The following is a 19676-nucleotide window of genomic DNA, read 5'->3' on the forward strand; positions in this document are numbered from 1 at the left end:
GTCTGGTCAGAGAGAACTTTGAAGCAATTTTTAAATTCCCATTGATTTACAGAGAGTTTTCTCCTGCTACCTTCAAATGATTTCCTTTTTTTAACAAGTCTCACTTTAAATATTTTGGATAGTAAACTTAGTTTCTGCCTTAGCCAATGTTTCTCATTCTGCATCGAACCGGACACCTTTTTACCTCGTTCACGATGCCTTTTAAATACCTACTGCAACTTTTCATCGGGGGGGGTCTATCTGTCCCCACTCCCTCCAAGGACCCTCGCTGGGTATCTGTGGAGGTTTCCAGAGCCCTTGGTTTTTCCCTTGTGAAAGATCCTGCCTCGCGTTGGTTACCTGTCCCCTGGCCTAACCCGCTGCCCTGCGGTGTATCAGAGGGAAAAGGGCAGGAATAAAACCTAGAAAAGTTTGAGACAGTTTCTTTCAATACTTCACGCACACCTGTGAAAAAACAGGGTAGAGCCTATTTGTGGCAGCCGTTCAAAAGCAGAGAAACAAAAAAAGACTTTGGTAGAAAACCAACTTTAAATATTGCAGGCAGCAGCTTTGTTTGGTGTTTGAATCCCATGCTGGTGGATGCTAATTCCGTAACATTATACACTTGCCTTTTTTTGGGTACAAAGGTAGAAGGGGGGTTTTCTTCTGTGTTTTTCAGTGCAAAGTGATTCCGATCAGAAAGGACCAAGGTTTCAGCTCCAAGTAACTGACATTTCCATCTGAATCTACTCTCTTTTTTTTTTTTTTAAGGGGGGAGAAAAAGGTCTAGTTTTTCAGGAAAAGAACCTCTCTACGCAATCCTGAAACTGATCTTTAGATTTACTTTTCCTTAATCAATAGAAGAAAAACTTGATTGCAACTCAACACTTACGTGACTCTAGCGCAGGACTAACTGAATTTTTGGTTTTGAGAGTAGGGGATTCAGACATCATTTCAGGAATCAGAAATAATTGGCAGCAAGTGGGGGAGAACTGACATGAATTCTTGTTTTACCTAATTTTTCCTGGTTTACCAAGATTTGGCTTAATATTTCCGACTCCATTCCTCCAGTCTCTGCAGAACAGGTTAGTGACATTTTTCATAAATACAAATATTTAAATGAATCCTCCTTCCTGCTCTCTGAACTGTTTCCCTAAGGACTCCAGTCTTAAACCTGCCTGACATCTCCTTCTGCTAAAAGCTGTGTCTGATCTCTGCTAAAGGCTTCCTCCCATTTTCAGCAAAACTGACTAATATTTATTATGTGCTTAAGATTTCAATGTGTGTGCCTGACAACTGAAGATTTACAGTAAAACTCACAGAGGAGATTCACTGATTTTCCATGGAAATCTGGCTGAAGAATTGTGATAGCTTCCAATAATTAGAGAAGGGTTTTTAGTTTTAAGAATGCTATCGGAAGCAAACTTCAGTGTCTACCCATGCACTTGGTGCTGACACAGGAGTACGTACGATTTGGAGCTTGCCTCTCAGCTCTACAGAGCGGCACAGATCGTCCAAGGGGTAAAGCCACCGGTCCAACGGATTGTAACTAAAATGAAAGCAAGTTCACTTTTGTGATGTTCTTTCTCTAATTAATTTGCTGCGACTAATTACTTGCTTGTATACCGGATTCTATTTTTATTGTAATTCCAAGGAGCCACCCCTGGCATGGTTCTTTTTTTATTACATGTCTATTATTCATTTCACATATGGAAAGTCAGTGGACAGTCTTCTACAGCCTGTGACTCTGGTCTGTACTTCAGAGTGATGGACTGGCTCTATAGTTTACAGAAGGTGATGGCAGACTCTAAATTCTCCTACCTGTAGGACCACATTGTGTTTTAACTGACTTTTATGGGATCCTGATTGAAAGCTGTTGTGAAAATTAGGAGAGCCTGGTCTCACAGAGGATGGATGTCTGTTCTAGAGACACAACAGGCATCTGTAGAGTGGGGTCCTGTTTTTCAGGGCTTTAGTAGCTGGAGAGTAGATGCCTTTCCTTGACTCATTGCCGTGCTCATTGATTCTTTATAATTTCCTGACAATTTGAATGATCTCATTACACTTCCAAACTGCTTCTCACGGGGGAATCTAATTTGTTCATGAGGTGTTGAACATAGGAGGGCCCGCCAGCATCCAGGGCATTTCATCCTGACTCAGAACTGTTGATGTTGTTATGTGAATGTTCTATGATGGTTGTGATGTGTCTTGGGACTTGCCACCAAACACACCTGGTGTTCTATTTACTCTGGCAAGCTGGGGATTTTTTTTTTCTTTTTCTTTTTAAAATTCCAGGATGAATTATTCATCATTACTTAGAATTTGGGTCTCTTTCATCTTCGCACTTGTACGGCACCAAGGTGAGTACTACAAAATTCCATAAAGCTCGTGATTAGCATGCTCTTGAATTTATAAAGAGACGCTTTTGTTGGAACTGTAATTATCAGGGCAGGTGTACATGTGTCTACAGTTACAACAAGAAAAATGTAAATTAAATTCTGCCGTCAAGGGCAAAATACATTAACTCTGAATGATGTTCATTTACATTCCTACTTTTTCTTATTTCACTTGGAACACAATTTGTATATACCAAGTTGCCCCATGTCAATGGAATAAGTCTTTAAGATATGCAAATTATTTTCGTTAAAAGTACACAGAGTAGGTGTGTGTGCATCCCATGCCTGACGATTGATTCCAATGAAGGCATTTAACTGGTGGCACAGACTTTAAAAAATACACTTGGTTAAGCCAAAATGAGGGAGTTCCAATGGCATTAATGTCAGTGACTTGAGTATCAGTGGCCACTTACAATGGCCAAAAATCTAAAACTACAAGTGAAATAAGAAAATTTTTCCCCTCCGTGATTCCTCCTTTTTCTCTATGTAGCATTGCCCCGGGTAGGTAGGAGATCACATGCATTTCTTTCTACAGTTTTTAAATTTTAGGCAAGAAAGGTGGGAAAGTCTCTATCGATTTGAAACGTTTATGGCTAAAACTCTAGAGCATCTTCTTTGTTTTGTTTGCTTAGTTCAGCGGACACATGATTACAAGTCTGAGTGAACAGATCTATAAGGCATGTGGAGCCCTAACATTTTTCTAGGATTGGATAAACTTAAGCAGTTGTAGCAGGCAGGCTATAGTGTGAAACCCCACAATAATGACTCCAACTGCCTCTAACCTCGTACTCCTGCTCTAAGAAGGTGTGTCTTATTTGGAGGAAAAAAAAAAAAACAACGTTCTGGGAACATAAAGTTTATTGTAAAATTCCTGGCCTACAATCAGCATGGGTGAGGAGATTCTATCTTCTATTCACTCTGATTCTATTGATAGGCTATGCTGTTAACAAGCTATATTTTTATAATAGTAATGACTTCTAAGGTAGGAATTACTGTAGTTTAAACCTACTCCCTTTTATTAGTCATATTTTTTTAATTCAACAACTATTTGATAAGTACTTACAATATTAGATATCCTGATTATTTGTATTCTTCTTAAAATTGAAAAATGTTGATTGTCCATCCTTTCCAGTTCAAAATCATGAGCTAGTTAGGATCATTTCTGAAGGGATGAATCTTGCAAATTTGTGTCACCTTTGGAGCAGAGAGAGAAGTTAGGGACAATCTCTCTGACCATAGTTTTCTGTCTCCTCAGGAGGGGCATGGATTTCTCCTGTCCTAGGCAGATTGGCCAACACTGCCCCGAATACCAATTAATCTTTCTATTCAAATGATTACAATTCAGCGTGAATTTGAGACCTTGTTCACACTTGGACATCACTTCTAAAAAGTTCCCCATGAAGGATAAATCCATGACACGATTTGATTTATTATTATTAATTTGAGAATGTTCATTACCCTTCAGATTTAATAAGTACCTGTGTATAATTCTATGATAGGGATTATAAAGAGATTTTTTTTTAAATTGCTTCCTTCTGGGAATTTGGAATTTGTTACTTCTATGTAATTATGACTGTTAGAGAAACCTTTTTTGTCTACTGATGGTGACATTAAATAAAGCACGTGGGCTGAGTGCCCCTGTGATAAAACTAACTACAGCACCTCCCAAAGATTTCTTTGGTTGGCTTCACAGAGACTTCTGAAGGTTGGGGAACGATGCTTATACACCAATGACCAGGCTCATCTTCCCCATTTCCCTCTTGATGTTAGTTAGCCCTTGGAAACAGAGTAGCTCTTCCCCCAGGCAGACCTCCCCTCATTCCCTGCTCCACGAGGAGAGAAGCTGGCACTCGGCCAGGCACTACTGAGCTGCTCTCTGGTCACTCGGCCACTCCCTTACATGAGCCGCTCTCTGCTCACTTAAAGGCTCCCAAAAGAGCAGGGCAGCCCTTGGTGGTTTCTCGCCAGCCTATCGGCTCCATCAGCACAGAGCAGGAATTTTCCCAAGGAGGGGCCCCCGACCTGGGGATGGGGCATCAACATCTGCAAGCAGGTGCCTCACGAACTGTCAGCAGAAGCCCCAAATGCATTTGCCACATGTGAGTTAAGAAAACGGAAGAACAGATGATGTTCTATTGCTCTGTTTTCATCCAAGAAAAGAAAGGACAGAGGCAAAGAAACATTACACCCCAGATATAGATTATTTCATAAATGCCATTGGACCTGATCATCAGTAATGTAGACCCTGGGGAAATTGTCTAATTTCTCTCTCTGAGCTGGGCCACCCCTTGCAAGAGTTTGGATGAGAAACTTCTGAGAAACAAGCCAGCTTGCCAAGAGAGGTGGTGACATGGTTACAGGAGGGGAGCCGTGTGTGTCTGTGTGATGACTCTCACCTTTGACCAGGATGATGAGTAAGCGCCCCAAGCCTCCTCCCAAAGACTGCTCAAAGGCCCAACCTCCTTTGCCCCAGAGGATCCCATGTCTGTCTTTGTAAACAGGAGCTGGGCAGAGAGACTTCTTATGGGGCGGGTGCTCAATCAAGGTCATTCACAGGCCAGTTACTACAAACCCTCTCTTCCCACTCTTGTCCCAGATCCAACTATTGTTTATTTCCTCAGTGATCTGGTATCTTCTCCTATTGTGCATCTGGACGAAGGGGACTCCTTTCAGGAAAAGGCTTGATAGTAGAATTCTTGAGCTAGAAGGGAGTCTCCTAGCCACTGGCCACGTTCTCTGTACGTTGCCTTCTGATCAAGGATTCAGCGGGCTAAGCCACACCAGACGTAGAGGCACCTCTCAGTGCTCTGAGAGCCCCAGGCAGGGCTGATTTCACAACCTTCCAGCCAGTGTTAACCACTGCTGTCTCCTAAATGTATGGAAACATAGAAATGAAGCGGGAAGTGATTTCTCTTAAGGAGAAATGCCATCACTTCCACGCTCCCCTTTCCAGAGGCAGAAGATAACGCACCGTGTCCAGCCAAGGTTGAGGATAAATGAAAAGGCTGTCTGACTTACACGTCGTTTGTAAGACTTACTGAAAGAAGCTGGCTTTAGTGGGTGGGAGGAAAGCAGCTTGCCGAACCGAAGGGGGATCGGCCATCCACCTAACCGCCCTGTCTCTTGACAGTTCAGCCCAGGGAGCTCATGTATCCATTTTGGCAGAATGACACCAAAACCCCTAAAGTAGACGACGGAAGCTCATCTGAGATTAAGCTGGCCATCCCCATCTACTTCTTTGGCGTTCCTTACCGCACCATCTATGTAAGTGACAAGCAGCCCAGCTGTTGCTCTAGGGCTCTCCCACCTTGCTGGTCATTAAGGAAAAGTATTTTAAATACCTTCTTCCAGGGCTCTGGGAATGGAGGATTTGTTGGCAGCCCAGATGACGAGTTCTGAGATTTCATGAGCTGATAGGTTTTATGATTAAGAAAGTCAAAGGTATATTTCATGGCTAACGTTCACAGCGGAGGAGTATACAGAGCAATGGATTGCTTTTGTGGGTGATGAAACACCCAAGCGAAGCAGAGGCCCCAATGCCAGGAACATTATTTCTGCCACTAGACAAGATAAAAAGATACAATGAACCATAATAGGAGCAACAGCAATTTTCTTTCCCTTCTGGGGGTGTGAAGACTTTAGGCATCTGCTCTTCTGAGGCTTCCTACCAATATGGAGCAGAGTCAAAGCAGAGTAGAGGGGTACTCAACTATTATATGAAGGTTGTTTGCAGAATTGGCCAACCTCACTGGGCCTGAGATACGCCATAGGGTCTCATTGTCAAAGCTGCATGAAGAAATGGTATCATTTGCTGTCAGAGCTCTCCTGGGCACCTGTGTTCTCAGGTTATTTTTAATTTTTTGATCATTGGAATTGCTGCTAGTGAGACTATAGCACATTGACAAGAAGATTCAGAGCAACTGAATCTGTCTTGATTTTCGGCCTTAAAAGAATTGAGTGAAGCAAATGTAGATTATATTACATCCTATTCTATTCTGCGCTCTGCCCTGGAAGAAGAAATAAAACTCCAGGCACCTCCATCTCTGGCCTCCTCTGCATCTGGGACCTCTATCTTCCCCAACTTTTGATTGATAGCTCAAGGCTGACTCCCACTAGAAAAGAGTTCCCTCTTCCATTATGTAACCTGTGGTCCTTGAACTTGCAGCATCACCTAGGCACTTGCTAGAAATGTCACTTCTCAGGACCCACCCCAGACCTACTGAATCTGGGAGGGGGCCCAGCTGTCTGTTTGAACAAGCCCTCCAGGGAATTCTGATGCCCACAAAAGTTTGAGAACCACTGCTCTTAACTATAGAATATAATCAAAACAAATCTGGGTCATCACTAACTTCCTCTGCTAGTCTGTGTGTTTTAATTACACCCCTGTTCCCTAGAAGACACATTGCTCTGGCATCCTGAAATGCCTTTTATGCTCTACTCACTGTAGAGCCTCCTTAGTCTATAACAGCTGATTGTAAGTTTCTGAATGTGTTGACCTGATTTTGGAGGTGAGAGGGCTGCACAGGACTTCCATTCTGGAAGCCTTGGTCTCCTAGACCTCTAGAACACGTGTATTTAGTTAAGCTCCCCTTTCTCCTCCATTGTACTAAGTGACATGGAGTCTGAATAATTCTTGCCTTTGCAGAAGGAGGGTCCTTAATTTGGGGGAGGCTTATTTGAGGGCAAATTTTTCCTTGGGTTTCCAGCACTTTAAGCCATGCAGTCTTGTTCAGGCTTCTGGATTGTTCACTGATACTTGCAGACAGCAGACTCTCAATATCCTTGTAGCTGGATCTCCAGCTTCCTTTCCAAACTGCACACCCTTGCTTCCAAAATAGGTTGACATACATACCCTTGGCCCAGGTACTGATAACTTAACTCTGGGATCTGAGTCACTGTTAATGTCCATAATATTACTAATTAAATATGAACCTAACAATAGAATGTTTCTCTATTGAGGAATTGCAAGTATTCCCATCACAGACACTCCTGCTGTTCCCATCACAGACACTCCTGCTGTTCCCATCACAGACACTCCTGCTGTTGAAACCATACAAGCCTTTGGGTTAAATCAGCTTCATGTACCAACATACTGAGCTGCAGACACAGGCAGAGGCAAATTGTTTACAGATACTGTTTATGAGTATATATATCGGCTTGTTATTTGCAGTAAGGTTTAGTAATTTAATAAGTTTACTAAGCCATTTACAAATCATGAAGAAATCACCATAAGGTAGTCATTTACATATACAGTGTAAAGTTTTCATGTCTCCATTTTGTGCAGAGACTATACAAAGAAGCTAACAAACTACAAGAGCTGTAATGGAATTGGGCTCATCTGTGGATTGTAACCTTATCTTTTTCTGAGTACCGAGTGGTTCTGACATCAATAGAAATCCTTTAAATGTCTCATCCAGGGTGGGATATGGTTCATCTTGAGATCTGAGTTTGGTGATGGAGTATTTGATTTACCTTTCACTGACACTCCTCTTTTGTCATGTAATAGGAATCAAGGTCTAATATAAAGTTCCTCCGTTTTTTCATTTAACTTTCTGCTTCCATGTTTTTTGGGTTTTTTCCTGTCTATTTTGCATCTGTAACTCTGGATCTTCTTTATTGCCCACATAAGCCACTGCCTAGCCCAACACACACACACACAAACACACACACACACACACACACACACACACACACACACAATCCAGTAGCATTTGATAAGTATAAATAAAGACAGGATAGAGAACATGAAAATGAGGCTGATTATTAATAAGAAATGCAGCTGGCTACAAATTGAAAGTGAAAGGAAACCAATGAGTTTGTCTGGAAGCAAATGAACCTCCTAGTTGAGCAATGGAAGCTGCTGTTTGGGGGTTCTGATTCAGTAGTTTAAAAGTCATTTCCATTCATATGATTAGGCGAGCATCTGTCTTGGTTTATAACTCTGAAATTGTCACGGTCTCATATCCACTGTGCAAAACCTCTTTTATTTTTGTAGGTCAATAACAACGGAGTTGTTTCATTCAACGTGCTGGTGAGCCAGTTCACGCCCGAATCTTTTCCCCTGACGGATGGGAGGGCCTTCATTGCTCCATTTTGGGCAGATGTACACAATGGGATTCGAGGCGAGATCTATTACAGAGAGACCACGGACCCTGTCATCTTGAAAAGAGCCACCAAGGACATCAGGAAGTACTTCAAAGACATGGCAACCTTCTCTGCCACTTGGGTTTTCATTGTGACCTGGGACGAAGTAACGTTTTATGGAGGAAGCAGCACCACACCTGTAATCATTCAAATTTTCCCTTTTCCACTTCGTATTCTGACATCTAATTCTTGTCCATCTTCACTACTGTGAAGGAGTCTAATTGTTAGCGCTGAAGAATGTCAGTTTCCTTGAGTTACACTGAGGAGTCTTGCCACCCACTTTCCAGGAAACAGAGGGAGCTATCACACCTAACCAGTCCAGTCAGCTGTAATATTTCAGAAGATGTGTCATCTCTATCATGAACCATTACAAATGTCTAAAAAGAAGCCCTCCACAAGTTTCTTGCAGTAGGTAGCATTCCTATTTTGCAGGAGAGTGATTGAGACACTGAGACCCCATACGGTTAGGGACCCACCAGGAACCCAAAGGTCCCTTTTCCTTACCAGAGGCCCAAATGCCTCTCTCCATCAGCTAATTTCCTTTTCTTCTTTTTTCACAAAACCTGATAGGAAAAGGAAACTAGGGTGCCAGTTTGGAGCCAAATGATCTGGCTCATTTTATTATGTTATGACCTTTTTTAAAATTGTGACCAGGGCTAGAATTATTCATATTTGATGGTAATTGGATTGGGCAGTTGAAGTGTTTCATGAATAAAGTTTCAGCATCTGCTCAGAAATCCTAAATGGGCAATCAGATAACAGTCAGATAAGAAAGATTATCACTGGTATTATTATAGAGATAATCAACTTTCTACAGAAAGGGACAGAACATAATTTTCAGGAAAGCCTGCCGTTTGTGTGGATGACTTTGGCAATGGAGTTTTTTTGAAGCAGCAGATGCGTCTTCAATGTATAATTTCCAGTAAGCAAAGATACTCAGACATCTTCCCTCCGCTTTCTTAGGATTATTTCCAATCCCATCTGTTTTCCGATTTCCCTGGAGATGAGTCAGTTGTTTCAGGGTGAAACAGAAACTACTGAGTTAGAGGCAGAGTTGGAAAAGTGCTGGGCTTGCATTTCGTAGCTGCCCTGCCGTGAGCACCCTGCCTCTCTGCACCTTCTGACCAGAGCATCGCAAAGCACTTTATCACTAAGAGGTTCTGGAGAACAGAAAGATACAAGTTTAAACAGTGGATGCACTGGCTAGAAATAACCTCTAAAGAAGCAAAAATTTCCCCCTGTCATGTTATGGATTGCTAACGACTCCTCGGGTAACGGTTTATGTCCTTGAGCCTCATACCTTACAGCTTTAGGATGCAGGATGCCAGCGATCGATCAATTTTAGTATCAGAGGGAGAAAAATAAAGAGAAGAAATGCCCATCAAATGCTGACCACCAGTTTTTCAAAAAAAACTTCCATTGGCAGTAAAAATGGCAAGATAATTCCGATACTTCCTGGTTTGTACTTGGGCGTAAATTTATGGACTAGGTGAGGACTCTTTCAATGAGGATGAATGAGGTAACATCTAAGTGCTTTGAGCTCCTTGGAGAAAAAGATGATAAAAATCCTCCAGAGCTGCAGGAGTGTCCCTCCAGCCCTGTCTTCGGAATCGGCCCCTCTTCCATCTCCCACTATCCTAGGCCCCCCCTTCTTTAGAGGAACACGTATCAACAAGCCAAGTAAACACTGGGCATGAGAGATCTTTTAGAAGCAGAAGCCCAGTAGAAAGTCAAGAGGATGTGTTTACTTTAAGGAAGGAAAACTAATATTTATTGAGGCTGACTGTGAACCCAGGGCTGTGATAGGCTATCTTTGCAAATCATTTAGCCCTCACAAGAATGTTCCCAAGGAAGTTCACCGTCCACTTTAAAGGTGAGGGGACAGGCCTAGAGAAGTTAAGTAACTTGCCCAAGTGTCAAGAAAAGGGATTTGAACCTCATATGCGGCAGAGCAGGGTGCAAACCCAGTCTCCTAACTCCGAATCCTGAACTCTTTCCTCAGCTGCCCCCTCCAGGTAGCGTTAGAAGGCCTCTGAAGTATAAAAGGGCTTTTCAAGAATTAAAAACATGGTTTTACAAGAACAGATCCAGAGGAGTCTCACAACCCGTGTTGAAGAGTTACCTGTGGGGGGGGGGGGTGTGAGAGTGAGGGAGAAGGTGCATGAGGGCGAGCCAGCTTCTGGAGCGTTCTTAGGATGGATGGCTGGTTTTAAGGTGACTTCTGGGATCAGACATGGGTTGCATTCAAGACCTGCTTGGACCAAAGATATTTCCAACTTTATTTCAGGAGAAGGAAGTCACATCCGGAAGGAGCATCCTGGTCTGAAGGAGGGTTTAGCTTTGGTCCTTGTGTGACGTTGACTTTATGCCTTTCTCTTGAATCTGACCCCACAGCGGCCATATAGGTGACTGCTCGCTCCTCTCTGTGTCCCACTTTGCCCTTTTGTTGAACGGGGCCAGAGAATGGAGGCATAAACCTGGGCGGCTCTATCATAAACGCCATCAGCTGTGGCAAGCACGGAGCTTGAGGAGAAAGTTCTCGTGTACAAAAAGGGCTTTTCTTTACTTGCACCTTTTCTCCCTCCCTGGGACTAGGATGGGAGATTTGGGGCTTCCAAGATCCTCTACCCCAGTTTGATTACACAGGATAAGGATGTGGGTCTTCCTCTGCATCTGACAGAATGTTAACCAGGATGGTATCGGGCAGCTGGGAAAATGCTAGGTTTGAATGGAAAAGGTCGAAGCAGCCTCTCCTTTTAACTCTGTTTTTTACTTGAATTTCCTGAAAACATGCATCAGCGGGTAGGGATTAGCAAAGGGAAATAGTAAAGGACAGAGTTTGCTACAGCTTTTTTCTGGAGACTGTTTGCAAGACTGATCTGAATGTATATAACATCTCCGTCCTAAAAAGTTGAAAATTAAGACCGTGTGTAATGACAGTGCACAAAGAGATCAGACTGGGAGCTCTGGCTCCAATTCTGTTTTCTGTTGCTGGGTCATTGTGGAACTTCCAGCAATTCATTTCCCTTGAGCCCTCAGTTTTCTTAGCTCCTATGATGGGAATGGGCCAAAAAATTGCCTGTCTTAGCATTGGTTGAGGTACAGATGGAGGTGGAGAATTTTGCAGATATAAAGTGATGCATAAATGCTCCATTAGAGGAGCAATTTCTCCCCACCAAGTGCTTTTTAAAAATCAATTTCCAGGGGCTTCCCTGGTGGCGCAGTGGTTGAGAGTCCGCCTGCCGATTCAGGGGACGCGGGTGCGTGCCCCGGTCCGGGAGGAGCCCACATGCCGCGGAGCGTCTGGGCCCGTGAGCCATGGCCGCTGAGCCTGCGCGTCCGGAGCCTGTGCTCCGCAACGGATCACTTTCCAACCTGCATTTAAAAGAGGGGGAGACATCTCACCAAGATTAGCGGTGTGTTCCAGGAAGCGAGAGAGCAGGGCCCATGCCACCACTGGAGTCCCACCGACTGGCATTTGCGTGCTCTGCCCTCTCCCTCCCCACCCCCACGCCCTACCCCACCTGCTCTGGGAACAGGTGCTCACAGCCCTCTCCCTGGCTTGACTAGTTCCTATAGTTTATTCTCATGCTGCCATCTATAGGTGCCCACGTATTATCACATGCTGAGTCGGGCCGCTGACTTTCCTATCTGGTGCCAGTCAGAGATGTAAGAGGGATGCTGAGTCAGCCTCTAGGTTATTCTCAGGCAATTTCTTTTCTGGATGCACAGCCCCACATGTCTTGCTTTTCCCCCTGGAGGTGAGAACATATTTGGAGAGAAGGCAGAGCACAGAGGCTGGGGTCGGAGCAGCTCTGAGCTGCTTGAGTGGGGAGGGGGCAGGGTAAAGGGAGCTGCTACTGGAGAGAGGAGCTCCTGGGGATGTGAGTCCTGAGCCCACCCACCCATTCGCATCCTGCAGGTGAACACCTTCCAGGCCGTCCTGGTGTCTGACGGCACCTATACCTTCACGCTCTTCAATTATTACGAAATCAACTGGACCACTGGGACGGCGAGCGGCGGTGATCCCCTGACGGGTCTTGGGGGAGTGATGGCCCAGGTAGGTGGTTCTCTGGCTCATCCTCCTATGTGTTTCTGAAGCACTGCACTCTCTTCTTATGCTCTTAGCATCTGGGGGAAATCCTGCTTTGAACTGGAGAAGCGTGTCTGGTCCTGCAGGTGGACTGAGGGACTAGTGTTGCCCATCTTTGATACCTGGATCCGGGTGTGGCATGAACTAGCGGGCCATTATCACCTGAAATGGTGGCCCCAGAGACTCCAGGAAAAGGGGTCTCTTGATTTCAGGTGTGCTGAAAACAAGATGGTGGGCAAGTAAACCAAGGTCGGGGCGGGGGTTAGGGGATGATGTGTGTGCTCAAAAGTCTGTTCTTCCTTTTGTGCTCTAGGCAGGATTTAATGGTGGAAACATCACCAATTACTTCAGCCTTCCGGGGTCAAGAACCCCTGATATTGTGAATATCCAAGAGACCACAAACGTCAATGTTCCAGGTCGCTGGGCATTTAAAGTTGATGGGAAGGAAATTGACCCAGCCAATGGCTGCACCTCCAGAGGTAAAGGCATTTCCTCTTCTCTGAGGCAAAGCAGGGTTTGTTTCGTTGAGATAGACAGGCAGGCTTTTAAGCCATGGTAGGGGGGACTCCTGGCTGATGCTTTACCCTTTGAAGTCTCTCCTCTGGGTAATGGAGATCAAGGTAATTTTTGCATGCACGTTCATCGCTCCAGGAGCTGAAACCCTGCGCTGGCCATACCGCAGTTTCTGAAGCCTTTGCCTGGGGTATGAACACAGCTCCCCATTGGGAACTACTGCACAGTGGACGAGGCTCTTGAATGATTCCGCAGCCAGAGGGACAGAAGAGAGCCCTCCTGTTTAACATTATTTTTGTTGTCGTTGTTGTTGCCATGTCCCCCTTTAAATTTTCCTTCTCATCTTTACTCCTGCTCTACCATCTGCACTTTGTAGATCCATGGGAGTGGGTGAGCTTGGAGCTTCACCAAGTCTGTACGAGAGAAAATCAGTACCTCCTAGTATGATTAGAAAGAAAGGAAAAAACGTGTCATAGTCTTTAGGGTAGCTTCTCCTAAAATCCTCCAAGCAGCAGCAAAACATGCAGGAATTTAGGGAGAATCAAAGCCGGCTTTAGGTCTGTGTGAACAAGCTGTAGGTGAACCTCCATGGGTTTCCTTTACATTGGCATCCAAAGTTTGGAGCCTCCTCTGAAATGTCAAAACCCCTTCGGATGTACAAAACAGCCCAGGACTCTCACAGGGACACCATGGTTTATAGATTCCTGCTTCTTATATGTCTAAAAGTATTCAGAAAACAGGATTTCTGGGCATATTTCTGCCTCTAGGAGTGGAGGCTATAGCAACTAGAATTAGTCAATCATCTGTGCATCTGTCTGTGCATGTATCTACCCATCCACTCACCCACTCACCTACCCACCCATCTACCCATCTACCCATCCATCCATTTAGCCTTCCAGCCACTGCATCTTTCCAAATGTGCTTAGCCAATTTCTTAGGTTGGTGAAGATGGTGCTTGCTCTGGACCCCCATGACCCTACCATGGTAGAGAAGACAGCACAGAAACAGTGATGATACAATGTAAGACCTATTATGAGAGATATGAGTGCAGGGTACTGTGTAAGCACAGAAGATGACCCCGGGGAAAATGCTTCCAGATTCCTAAGAAAGTTATGGGTTGGGATGAAAATTTCAGGAGGTCTCTTGCCCTCCTTCCATTGAGAGCATGGCCAGGTGACCTCTGAGTCTCGGCACCCCTGAGGGCTTTGATTTGTGTAATAATCAGAAGGGCCATATTCACCTGATCTGAAATGCCCACACCCTCTGCCCCCATCCCCTGCGCTGTGGTCACACTTATCAAACCTCTGCTTTTGCTCTGAGGAAAGGTCATTTGTGAAGATGGCCTGCCTGGGCATCTTTGCCTCTGTGGACTCTGTAAAGTCCTCCATGTTCGGAAGAGCAAATAAATGTTTAGAGCTAAGCCAGTATTAGACTGGACAGAAAAGAATCTAGCTCCAAAGGTCACCAGGACTTCAGAGATTGCACTCTCCTCCCTTACAGAGTGTAAACACATCTTCATCTAACGTCTATGAAGATACCAAACCAATGCCCCGTTATCTCTCTCGCTTTTATGGCCTGGGCTAGGGACCTACCCAGCGCCTCTCGCCTTTGTCCAAGTGTCATGGAGCTGACTGGCTGTGGCCGTGCTACCTAAGTGCCAGGTGACAGCCTCTCCTTGAGTCCCGGGAATGAAATGCTGTGATAATGGAAAACACTGGCTCACAGAGCTGTGGGGTTGGTCAGATGCCAGCAGTGTACAAAGTCCTCACTTTGACTTCATTCTTTCCCTCCTGAGTTATGGCTTTGGGTTTCATATACAGGACAAATTCAATCTCCTCATACAGGCTGCTGTGCATTTTAATGTGCCACTGGACATACATCAATCTAATGAGATGGGGATTTGGCCTGGGCGATAACGGGGGAAGTGTTGCATAGAGCTGGTTTATTATATCATCATTTTGCAAACAAAATTATCTCAGAGTCTACCTTTTGGTCCAAACCTCCTCTATTCAAAGACATTTCCCCCTCATTTATTGGAAGCCTGAGAAAGCAGAGACTGGAAATCATACCTAGTGGAGGCTGTTAGAATATATGCAGCCTGGGTGAGTGCCAAAAAGCATTGAGGTCAGAGGGGCCTGTTTTCAGGGCTGATGCATCTGACCTACTGGGACTGTGAATACATCTATTATCCCATTCAGGGGCCATATGAAACATAACTGCCCGTTGAGACATAATTGTTCCTGTTGGACAGATATTGAAAGGACTGTCCAACTGCCATGGCCTCTGCCTGGGCTCACCTGGCAGCTTTGTGCTCTGCATTAGGTCTTCAGTTTTATAAAAATTTGAGAAACCTTTTCAAACTACGGTTTCAAACTATAGTTACTCCTGGTGTATGATATTGTTTACAATTCTTAATGTTGTATCTTTGATACTTTCCTTTTCAGACAGTCTCAATGTACAAATACTTCTACCTTATTGACCTGTGCCAACTTTTTATAGCATCTCTGTTCCCCAGGAGGCAGGGATGAGAAAATAACCTTGTCCACCTTCTATGGGTCAGAACATTAAGACAGGCGGAAGTCCAGTCAGTCGTCTTGGCAGTTGATTGCAGATTTGTGACCATTGCCCAGTTCTCTTGACCCCGACCCCCAACCAAGGATTAGGTCATAGCCCCCAGCCCAGAGATGCTCCCGTGTCAACTGAAGGTTGATATGAAGAACTGGTAGATTTCAAGGTTTTTGGTGGGGGAAATCATTCATTTAGAGAAATGGTTTTAAAGACTGAAGGCCTACCAAGGCAATAGAAGTATTTTAAACATTAGCACATCCCTTAGGACCATTCCCCTCCCCATCTCACTCTCCTCCTGACGTAGATTCTGTCAAGAAGTTCTGTCCAGGGGATAAAGAGAGAGGAGTGCTGGACTTAGACCGGGCCTAGGGTGAGGGGAGAAGACGGCTGGTGTAGGTGTAAGTTCTGCCTAAACAGTGTCTGAAGGATTTATGAGCCCGGAAATGTGGGAAGCCAGGGGTCAGCCCGTTCCAGAATCATCCCAGGAGGCCTGGGATTTAAATTTGTGGGTCTGGCTCCTGATTCTTTTCTGGCACATACTGAGCCCCCAGCAGCTGTTTGTTGAGTGAGTGGATGAGTGAATGAATGATCACGTTAGCAAATGAACCGACAGTGTTGCCGAGTTACCCGGGGGGTGGGGGAGGGCCTTCTTTCGGAATACCCTTCCTCTTATCGCCGAAAGGAAGGCAAGGACTGCCGTGTGTCCTGGTGTATCCCATGGAGTGAGACAATGTGTCTTTCCTTGAATGAAAGTGTGCTCACCAGTGGTGGTGACAATAATGTCAAGAGCTTAGATTGGATTCAGACGGACTTGGCTTGGAATCCTGGCTTCGCAGTTGAGTTGCTGCGTGATTTGGATGAATTACCTAACTTCTCTTAAGCCTCAGTTTCCTCACTTGACAAGTGAGGGCAACACTTCATACCTAATCGGGTTCTTTTGAGGATTAAACAGTATAAGGCAAGTAAAGCCTTTAGCCCGATGCCCAGCACAGAAGGTAAATGCTCAATAAATGTTAGTTCTACTGTCCTTATTCCCCAGGACAGTTCCTTCGGCGAGGGGAGGTGTTCTGGGATGACCTGAACTGCACCATCAAGTGCCGCTGTCTGGATTTCAACAACGAGATCTACTGCCAGGAGGTCTCCTGCAGCCCCTACGAGGTGTGCGAACCCAAAGGCAAATTCTTCTACTGCAGCCCGGTGGAGACCAGCACGTGCGTGGTGTTTGGGGAGCCGCACTATCACACGTTCGATGGCTTCCTCTTCCACTTCCAAGGCTCCTGTGCCTACCTGTTGGCCCGACAGTGTTTGCATACTTCCAGCCTCCCCTTCTTCAGCGTGGAGGCAAAGAACGAGCACCGGGGGGGCTCAGCCGTCTCCTGGGTGAAGGAGCTCTCGGTGGAGGTGAATGGCTACAAGATTCTCATCCCCAAAGGAAGCTATGGAAAAGTCAAGGTGAGACCCTCTCCGTCCTTCACGGGGAGATGGAGAAGCTGGAGGTGCTTCAGCCTGGGGAAGACTTTCCCAGATCTACTGCTGTTTGCTCTTTGTACCAAAAAGATGCATGGATCTTTGTAAAGGTCCACGCAAATATCTTGTGAAATTCTTTACTAGGCTAAATTTTGTTGTACAAGAGCTAACCTAGGCTTTCTCTTTGACATGTCTATCTGCTGTTTATCTTAAAGTACATTTAACTTCTTAGCTCACACACACACACACACACACACACACACACACACACACACACACACACACACACACACACACACACACACACACACACACACACACACACAAGCTCAGACATAACTGGGAACAGAAGTAAATTGTTTCTCATGAACCTGGCTTGCAACAATGGTAGCCACGTGGCCATGCCCTGGAGACAGTGTAAACACAAAGTACAAACCCGTAATTCACTACAGCTTTTGATTAACAATCCTCACATCCCCCCATCCTGTTTACCCTACAGCTGTGGCTTCATTCTCAGAGAAACGTCCAAACGTCCAAACTGATTGGTATATCCATGGGCACTGCCTGTCCAGGCAGCTGGAGTGGGCTCGGTGACTTCTTTAGTGAAACCTGGGTGGAAAGTTCCCCTGAAAGCTTTACCCCTTTAACAGAATCCCCCACTCCTGCTTGGAATGGGAGAGCACACAGATCTCTGTGGTTCGTTTAGCATATGCAAATGACTCCTGTCCCTGTCTACCTGGATTTCAGGCTGGAGCATTGACAAAAGAGGGAGAACAAAAAGCCAGTAGCAATTATTCAATCTGTGGAGGCCCCAAGTTTCATGATGTTAATGGAGACCTCAGGGCAGCCATGTATTTATTCAAGCAATAATAACCAGGACCTCGAGGGGTTGATTGCTGCAACCCCATGCTGTCCTTAATCCCCAAGCATGGAGGTCATCACAGAGATTATAAACCAGAACTGATGCCAGCGTAGGGAGGTCTTTCTTTTTTTAAAAACGTGTTGTAGTTTTAATTGATGCAGCGTGTCCAACAAAAGGCAGCACCAAGGAACTAATTCCACTTTTTCTGGCTCTGCCCTTCCTAGGTCTGTGCAGTGTATCAGTGCCGTAATTAGAAAAGTGGGCTATTACAGTGGTTAAAATGCCAATTTGCTTGGTGTTTGGTTAGTCTCCCTAGAGACAGCTCTGTAAATCAAATCAGAGGTAAGAATTCGGCTGCAGAAGTTTGGGGTTTTTCCCTTTTAAATTTCTGTTGTGCTATTGAGCACCACACTTGTCCTTGTGGATAGATGCTAACATTTCCAGCTAGAAAAATGTTTGCTAGCTCTCCCCTACTTCCTTGTCTTGTGGGGATGATGTGTACAATACCTGAAGTTGGAAAAGAAAGCTTCATGCTGTATTCCTATTTTCCATTTTGATTAAAATTCTTTTCCCTTCACAGTCAGACTCTTTTTTTTTTAGAAGGAAAGGGACACCAGCCCCTTGCTTTCAGGCCCAGCAGCTCTGCTAATTTTGCGTGGCTCTCTTCCATCGTCCGAGCGTAGGGCATGGATTCCTCAATTTTCTGTAGCGACAGGGAGATGTGGACGTGAATGTAAATGTTTCAGAAAGAAAAGGTTATGTGATTCCAACTGCAAGCAAACAATGGGTCCCTTTTCCTTTTGCCAAATGGCTTCCGAGCGTCTCTGAATACACCTGCCCTGCTGGGGAGGGTGCCTCCATGATGGCAGAGACCCCACCCGGGGTGAAGTGGGGACAGGCAAGAGGGGGTGGGAGGCAAGAAGGAGCCTGATTTGCCAACTTTCAGACACGCAGGGCGGGGCCTTGCAAACAGATCTTAACGAACAGGTTGCCTTTCTCCATATGCTGGGATTAGGAACTGGGCTCTGAATATGCATGTTCCCCCTTTGAAATGTTCTCAAGTGACAAGTAAACAATTTAGGATTGTGTATGCTAATAGGGGCCAAAGAAAGCCAGCTAACATCCATATATAGTAAATGTCTCCTTCTAACTAATACTTATCAGTTTTCATCTTTCTCCCCCAGATAAAACTGAGTAGTTTAGGGTACACCAGGGAAAAGAGTGCCAACGCCAAATAGCTGATGGTGACGAAGAGCTCTGATTCTGGGGTCAGGTTTGCACAAGCCTTGGGCCACCACTGCCAGCTGAGTGGCCTCTCTGAGCTTTACTTTCTCCATCTGTAAAATGGGGTAATCGTGTCATGTCTAGAAGGCAGGGCTCTTGGCTGTAGTTTGGACTTGGCTGTCTCAACTCAGCACTGAACAAAGGCAGCAGGAAGCAGTGGAGGGTCGGGTCCTGTCACCCACAAATAATGCAAGCCCTGAATCTCCATTTCCTCATCTGCAAAAGGGGCAGATGGTAAGGACCTTCTTAGGTTGTTGTGAGGATGAAATAGGATAACCACATGTGCGACGGCTAGTACAAAGCCTGGCACCCAGTAGGCACTCAGTACTCATTCCCACACTGCCATTCCCACCGAAAGTTCTTCTCGTTC

General features: G+C 45.1%; 1 protein-coding gene across 9 annotated transcripts in view; it reads left to right on the forward strand.

The window, feature by feature from the left end:
* The window catches only part of LOC132526387 (tubulin-specific chaperone cofactor E-like protein), a 162747-nt gene that overhangs the window by 89937 nt on the left and 53134 nt on the right, over positions 1 to 19676 (forward strand). For 6 of the 9 annotated variants that reach the window (XR_009542544.1, XM_060160632.1, XM_060160621.1 and 3 more), the window contains 6 exons: positions 2275 to 2339; positions 5506 to 5639; positions 8371 to 8658; positions 12442 to 12579; positions 12926 to 13091; positions 16733 to 17145. Coding sequence is in view for 8 of the 9 variants with exons in the window: in XM_060160632.1 (XP_060016615.1) it covers positions 2275 to 2339; positions 5506 to 5639; positions 8371 to 8658; positions 12442 to 12579; positions 12926 to 13091; positions 16733 to 17145 (1204 nt within the window). In the remaining variant the exon portion in view is untranslated. The remainder of the gene's footprint in view (positions 1 to 2274; positions 2340 to 5505; positions 5640 to 8370; positions 8659 to 12441; positions 12580 to 12925; positions 13092 to 16732; positions 17146 to 19676) is intronic. The other 3 variants (XM_060160625.1, XM_060160626.1, XM_060160623.1) reach the window with 2 other exon arrangements.

Source organism: Lagenorhynchus albirostris, chromosome 9, assembly GCF_949774975.1.
Source record: "Lagenorhynchus albirostris chromosome 9, mLagAlb1.1, whole genome shotgun sequence".
Lineage (NCBI taxonomy): Eukaryota > Metazoa > Chordata > Mammalia > Artiodactyla > Delphinidae > Lagenorhynchus > Lagenorhynchus albirostris.